The sequence below is a fragment of the Histomonas meleagridis genome, assembly GCF_020186115.1.
Source record: "Histomonas meleagridis strain 2922-C6/04-10x chromosome Unknown contig_30, whole genome shotgun sequence".
NCBI lineage: Eukaryota > Parabasalia > Tritrichomonadida > Dientamoebidae > Histomonas > Histomonas meleagridis.
Window position 1 is genome coordinate 18,046 of NW_027150858.1, and position 8,176 is coordinate 26,221.

An 8,176-nucleotide genomic window follows, 5' to 3' on the forward strand; every position below is an offset into this window, starting at 1 on the left:
TTTATACGAAGTGACCAATGAAATAAATGTCCCATTAAAGAGCTTTGATTTAGTCAGTTTTTCATAGGCATGTGTTGGATTTGTGTGGAGATAACGGTTATAAATTGTTTGTGTTCTTGAATTTTTGAAAAAAATTGTATGAGAAACAACGCAGTCGGCAGTTAATTGGTTCAAATATGTTTCGTGAAAAAACTGATCGGAATCTGGAATGAAATGACGCAGACGATATTGTTTCTGAATTGATAAAGATCTTTTCCATATATATAAAAGCCTATCCAAGGACGGCAAGTACCTTATATGAATAAAAATAGAATGTGATACACATTTGTTCAAATTTTCGATAAAATAATAGTGAAAAGATTTTTAAAAAATATTCCCAGTGTTACAAGAAGATCAATACACATTGTTTTTTAAATTTTAACATATAGTAACTTTAGATACAATTTCATTTAATGGAAACATAATAAAAAAAATTATTTCAACTTTTTAATTTTTGCGATACGTACTGTTAATATAGTCATGACGGGTGCACCAGTTAACTCTAATTAGAGAATGCATTTACAATTATTATCAAGGAATTAATTCAATTTTTATAAACTATAATTTCTTTATTTCTATTGGAAGTTTGCTACTGAATTATCATATTGCATGTTTGCCGGAATATTGATATAATTATTTAAATTCCAATTGCACAATAGTATGAATTGCTCAATGTGTTTATTAATGTTTTTTTCTACTTTATTATTTGCAATATTATTAATGTGAAAATTTGCATTTTTAATTTCTGTTTGAACAATTTCTCCCGCTTGTTCATTTGTATTTATATTTAATTCTTTGTTAATTTTTGATTCCAAATATTATTTTTACTTAGTTCAAGAATTTATTTTAATTTTTATATAGGGTGGTGAAAAAGTCCTTGCGCGTCAACTTTTCATGTCAATATAGACTCTTTCATTATAGTAAAATATATTGTTTTAAAATTTAGGGAATACGCTTCATATTGATGTATTAGAAGACGAACATTATCGTTCACACAGTTTGATACATTTATTTTTTGTTTAGTTGTACGTTAGAGATGTACGTTCGTACAATAAATGGATGAATTACAAATCGAAATTCGTTCAGTAATCCACTTTTTATGGATGAAAGGCTACCAAAATCGAACCACATATCAAGAAATCTACAATGTATATGGAAGCAATGCCATTTCTCTCCGTTCAATACAGGATCGAACGCAGAAGATGAAAGAAGGTGTTCATACAATTTTTAATCGTATCCGAACTGGGAGACCAAAAAAATTAGAGTTAATTCCCAAAATTAGGAAATACCTTGAAGGAAACCCCTATGCAAGCACAAGAAAAATTGCAAAACACTTAAATGTCGACAAAAATCTGTTAAATTCATTTTGATTTATGAATTAAACATGCAGCATGTTAATTTTAAATGGATACCTCATATCTTATCCGCACAAAACAAAAAAACACGGAAAGAAATGGCCACTAAACTTTTTGAATTTCTTTCAAATGCAGACGGGAACAAGCTAAGAAAGGTACTCACACAAGATGAAAGTTGGATTTATTTTTCAAATCCAAGGAATTCAATGTGGATTCACGAAGAATAACAGGTTCCAGAAAGAGTTTAAAGGAAAATTGATTCAAAAACAGTCATGATCTCGGTGATTTGGTCAATTACGGGCATAAAGTCAATCACAATGCTTGGAAAAGCTCAGAAATTTAACCGTGTTTTTTTAGTGAAACAGTTCTATCAGATTTATCAAAAAAGATTTCAACTAAAGGTTACTTCTTGCACATGGACAATGCTCGACCACATTTAGTCCCAAACAAACTAAAAGAATTAGGCATTTAAAGACTTGAGCACCCACCTTACTTACCCGATATTGCACCATCGGACTTCTTTCTATTCGGGTATATCAAAAATCAACTTCAGGGATATGAATTTGAAGATGAAAAACTTTTTGAGAAAGTATCCGAAATACTCTATGCAATACCAAAAACAACCCTAGAAAATGTTTACAATGAATGGATGGAGGGTCTTTTCAGGGTAATAGAGGCCAATGGTAACTACATCTAAATAAATGATAATTTAAAAATTTACTTGAAATTTGAGAGAAAAAAAGTCCGACGCAAGGACTTTTTCACCACCCTATATATTATTTCATTACTGGTTATATTTTTGGGTTTCTTTTTGTTTTTGTTTTATAAGTTTAATGATTTCATTATATTTTTTGTTTGCATTTTCAGCAAATGTTTTTATTCTTTCCTTTTTTTCCATCTTTGATTATAGTTTTGAAATCATTTGAATATTTTTTAATTTTTTGTTGAAAATTTTCTTAATTTTCCTATTTAGCTTTTTGCTTAGATATTTCATGCAATATGAATTTTTTCGTTTTGATGAAATTTCATATCATATCTTTTGATTTCTTCTGTTATTTTTGTTAAGTTTGCTAATCTTTGGAATATTTCATAAGAACTTTCGGCGTTTAACACAAATTCTTTTCAAAATTCTTCAACATAATATATTATGCATTATTTATTTCAAGTGTTACTAACATATATTCAATGCGTTGATAAAATATTTCATATTTAATTGTGGCAAATATTTGAACAAAGTTTGGAAACTTTAGAAACACTTCCTGTATATGTTGTCACATCCCACATGAAAGAGCTGTTTTTAGACACTTTAAAACTGAGTTTTAATGTATTTTTAATGAAACAAAACAGAAATTTTAATTTCTTCCAAATAAAAAAATGTTATGATTTTATTTATTCAACAAACAAAGATGAAAGCTTTTCTTCAACATCTGATGCAATTTCATCGAATTGTTCCTTACTGATTTTTTCCCAGTTTCCAGCCTCAAATGAATTTCTAAAAATTTCAATGCATTCATTCACATTTTGATTTTCCATTAGCTCATTTAACAAACTTTCTGCTTCATTTAATTGAGTGATTCTTATAATTGTTTTTGTGAATGCATCGAATAATTCCAAACAATCAGTTTCTAAAGGTTCTGGTTCAACAGTAAATAATATATACCTAAATTCCTCTGAACTCATTAACATCGCGAATTCTTGATCTGTTACTTTAGAAGCAACGCAATATTCAATTTTAGACATTAAAGACCTTATGCGAAAAGTGACAAAATTAAAGCACCTGAAAAAATAAACGTAAACATTGGAGTTGATGAAACTTCTTGGATCATATGAAGCAATTATAAATGCACCAGAACCTATGATATAAGCTTGACGTCGAAACATTTCTGCATTTATTGACCATTCAAAAAAATTAGCTATAAGATTCCAAACATTATGTTCTATCATATGTTGGATATAATCTGGAAATTGTTTTGCCATAATTTGAACAAATTTTGAAACAATGCGACACTGATTTTGATGGGCGATAACCCCAATAGAATTAAAATAAGAAATTATATCAAAATCAATAAGGATATTTACAAACTGTGGATTATACAAAGGAAGCCAACAAATGGCGTTAAGAATTGCTGTTTCACCATCAATTTGAAGAAATGTCATAATTCCTCTTAGAATAGAGTATAAGCGAATGACAATATCGCATTCATTTGGATCATTAATTGGAAAGTGCACAAGCGCAATGGCAACACATGAAAGAAGCTCGTAATCAAAAGAAACAATTGACTCCTTTTGATTAGATTTTGGAGTAATGACTTCAATTATTTTTTGAATAACACCTGTTTGAATAATTTTATTACGATACTCTGGACCACACAGTATGTAACTACTTATTCCATTTAACCATGTTGAATCTTGGAAATTTGTTATCATATCATTAAATATACCACTTTCAAAAAACATTTGATGGTATTGAGGAAAACAAAACATATATGAGATAAGTTCTTGTGCATATTTTTTTAATTGTGCTGATTGATGATAGAAATTAATAATTTTTTCAACATCTTTTGACTCAAAAGGAATTTCAATATCAAGGATTAAATCAGTCAGTGTTTTCAAGGCATTGATGGTTGCGTCAATTTTGGCATTCAATGAATGTAAAACACCTAAATAACGTTTTGATTTTTTTCTTTTAGCTTTTTTTATTTTATCTTCATCATCAAATTGACTATCTAATTCCTCTTCCAATCCAAAGTGATGGCCAAATTGGAAATAAGCATGACGTTTTGGCAATTTTTTATAGTTCATTAGCTGATCATGACGATTAAAACCGACATAAAATGTTTCAAATGTTTACAGTCATCACTTTTTCGTAATGCCGTTTTTAATTTAAGATTGTCAAAAGAAAGAAGTCCATAGCTTGAACTAAGTCCAATTCACCTTTTTTATATCTCAATATTGTCCATCAGATTTTCCTTGATAATTGTGGGGTAATTAGTACATGGTATAATTCATGCACATGTAGCTAACAAAAAGTATGGGTTGTGTCGGTATATGAACCAATCGATTAGCAATAACAATTGTGGTGTCACCACTCATTGTTTTCACAACATCGAAATACGTTCCTTTGCATTTTGCTTTAAATACTTATAAGTTCATTTGGCAATTCGTATGAAAGATTATTAATTCATAAAGTAAAGATCATATTAAAATTATAACAAATACTATTTTTTAGTTAATATTAATTTTTATGAATGCTTAACAGCAAATAAACAGTTTTAATATTTTATAAACCCCATTATCTCTTCATCCAAGAAAGGGTTGGTTTGACATTCAACAAATTCGACAACTTTGGCATTAATATCAATTCCTTTTTGTTCAAGAAGTAATTTGACTATTTCTGTATGACTATTTTCAGATGCTAAAATAAATGCTGTATCAAATAATTTAAATAATTTCCAAATATTATTTTGAAATATAAAATTATTAAAATAAATATTAAATAAAACAAATAAATATCTTTAGCATTAATATCAATTCCTTCTTGTTCAAGAAGTAATTTTGCTATTTCATTATAACCTTCATCAGATGCATATATAAGTGCTGTTCTAAATAATTTAAATAATTTCCAAATATTATTTTGAAATAAGAAATTATTAAAATAAATTCGAAATAAAACAAATAAATATCTTTAACATTAATATCAATTCCTTTTTGTTCAAGAAGTAATTTATCTATTTCTGTATTACCATTTTTAGATGCTTTCATAAGTGCTGTATTAAACAATTTAGACAATTTTCTAATAATATTGTGAAATTGCTGTTTCATAAACATCTTCAAATGTCGAGTGCTTTGCTTCACATAATTGAATGATTTCTTCATTTCCACCCACAATAGCACACCATTGTAATTTGTTATATCAGAGCCATTCATAAATAAAAACTTAAAACTTTAACAGCTGGAAAAAAATGCAGCTTAACCAATTGATGAAATATTAATATCACTGACTCTTTTGAGATAAAAATTCAAGTATACTCATAATAAAATTAAATGAGTGTGAATTATTTATATCAAATAATAAGATTTTCTTTTGTCAAATTAAATAATAATTCTTAATAAAATGGCAGACACTTTTATTTTCTCTTTCTAAAGATTTTGTTGAATTATTTTCATGAATTTTGCATTGTGATGTGATAGAATTTATTATTAAACGGCATCCCATTGAAATTCAAAATTTTCATTTCGAGAATGTGCCAAAAAAATAATGTGCACATTTGCAGTATAGAGCAATTGGGACCTGAAGCTGAACCAATTTTTATTGAAAAGGCAACAAATTTGGATCCAAGTGGGACTCATAAATTCATATCAGAATTAAAACCAGAATCATGTTTTGCAGCATTTCTGGCATACGGTGAAACAGGCGAACCCATTGGTGGCATATGTTCACAAGTATGTACAGGGCCATTTCCTTATACACCAACATTTCTTAAGTTTGGTTCATTGTGGGGTCTTTGGGGACCAATTGACGTCCTTGAGAAGCTTATTATGCATTCTGTTTGTTATCTCCGTTCACTTAGTGTAATCAAAGTTCTTGTTTATTCATATTTTCCCGAACATTTCCAATTATTACGAAATCTCAATTTTACTCATAGTAATGCATTAGCATGTGATCTTTCTACTGTAGATACGGATACACTTCCTGACGTTCCTGGTGTTATATTTAAGCGAGTTGGACCCGAATATGATGAAACACGAGTTGAACATTGGAAACGACTTTGGACAGACAATGGCGTCAACACATTTAAACCCGACTACCGCGACATTACATTAAATCTTGTTCATGAGGCACGCGAGAAATATCATTATCAAACAATCGCCGCATTTAAGGATGGGAAACTTGTTGCATCTGCAAGCGCGAACTTATTCTTTGGCGTTGAACCATGTTCAGGTGTTGGCGGTGGATGGGCGATCTTTGTATTACCCGAACATCGACGACATGGCATTGGTACACGTATTGCGATTGAAATCCAACGCTATTTCAAAGAAATCGGGTGCAAAAGTATTCGTCTTGTGTATGCATCTGAAGAAGGTCGTCGTATCTATGTACGAAGGGGCTTTAAGCAATGTGAATTTTTATGTCTTGACAATAAGTTCATTCGCGAATATCATTCACCATTTATCTCGAATGTTAAAGTTACGAATAACATATTTGAATATGCAATCCCATATCAATTAAAAGCGTTAGGAATTACTGATATTAAAAGTCAATTTACGGGTGAAAAATTCCAAAAATATTCAAATCAAATGGGAAAAGGATTTAATATTAATGAATTAAAGGGAAATAACAAAATCGCCGCAAAATATGATCAACTTTCAGAACTATGGGAAGACGGAGTAACATATCTTCGATATGAATATGTATTTGATTGGGTTATAAAGTTATCTAAATTATATGAAATTAATAATAATAACAATGTAATACTTGACGTATGTTGTGGAATAGGTTTAATAGGCCAAACCTTAAGAATGCTTGGATTTAATGGTATGTTAATTGGTTGCGACATATCGGAAAAAATGTTAGAAAAGGCTTTGATTAGAAACTGTTATAATGATCTTTTTGTTCAAGATGTAGATAAAGGAATAAATGTATTTGAAGATTCAATTGACATAATTATCATTACTGGCGCATTGGAATTATTGAACATTGAGAACGTAATTAAATGTTGCAAGAAAATATTAAAAAATAATGGGAAACTTTGGGCATCGTTCCAATGGGATAATGGAAAGATAAGCCCGACACAACATCAGGGAACAGTTTGCTTGACAGAGGATAAAACTAAGGAAGTGCTGGAGAATAACGGATTCGTTGTGTTGAGCATGGAAAAATGTGAAAACGCGTTCTTAACTCCAAATATGTCAAATGATGGAGTGAAATTAGTGCCCGTTCCATACTTATTCGTGTGCGCTGAAATGAAATAATTTGGTGAGATATGATAATACTTTGGAATTAGCTTTAGTAAATAAAAACAAATTGAGAAATTAAACAAAAACCATAAATTAATATATAAATGTGTTTCAATGTTTTGCATTGAGAAAGTTACAGAATGTTTTCCACCTAATGAAGAGAAACTTTACGTAAAGAAGTTAATAAGATTTTAAGATGTAGAAATAATTATACAGATGAAACGAAAATTTTCGATGATGATATCATATTGGATAATAGATATGATGAAGATGTACACGATTTAAATGATCTAAGTGAAAATGTACAGCAAATAATGAAACAAACCCAGAATTTAGATAACGAAGGACTCGAATTAGACAAAAGATGCAAAATGTATTGAAAGAAGTGTTGAAGAAAAATCATAAAATGAAAAAAGAATACGACGAAAGTGATGAATCAGAGTGAATGAAATAGCAAACATATTAAGAAGAGAAACAAAAAGAACAACAAAAACATTTTCGTTTTGTTTGGAACATTCCATCCACACATTCCACTTAATGAATTTTTATTTAACAGAATAAAACTTAATGCATCAATTATTTAGCATCATTAGGCTTAATGAATCAACACATAATTATTGTTTAATGGTTCAACATTGCTTTCACTTGTTTCCATCAAATTAAGAACGGTTTTTTAACTGTTTCAAGTTCAAACATAACTTTTTCAGATGATTTGTCTCAATATTCACTTTTTGAATGTGTCATGATCGTAGCGAAAACTACAAAAATTATAAAAACAATTTTTCATAAATTGGAACTTGAAAATCTCTTTTATTAATTTTAGA

At 29.2% G+C, this 8,176-nt stretch overlaps 1 protein-coding gene across 1 annotated transcript; it reads left to right on the top strand.

The window, feature by feature from the left end:
• Window positions 1–5,636: 5,636 nt before the first annotated feature.
• On the top strand, window positions 5,637–7,367 carry GO595_004812 (GNAT family N-acetyltransferase; the record flags this gene model as incomplete). Its single annotated transcript, XM_067917985.1, has 1 exon — window positions 5,637–7,367. One exon carries the CDS (start codon window positions 5,637–5,639, stop codon window positions 7,365–7,367), a length of 1,731 nt encoding a protein of 576 aa, XP_067774830.1.
• Window positions 7,368–8,176: the final 809 nt, after the last annotated feature.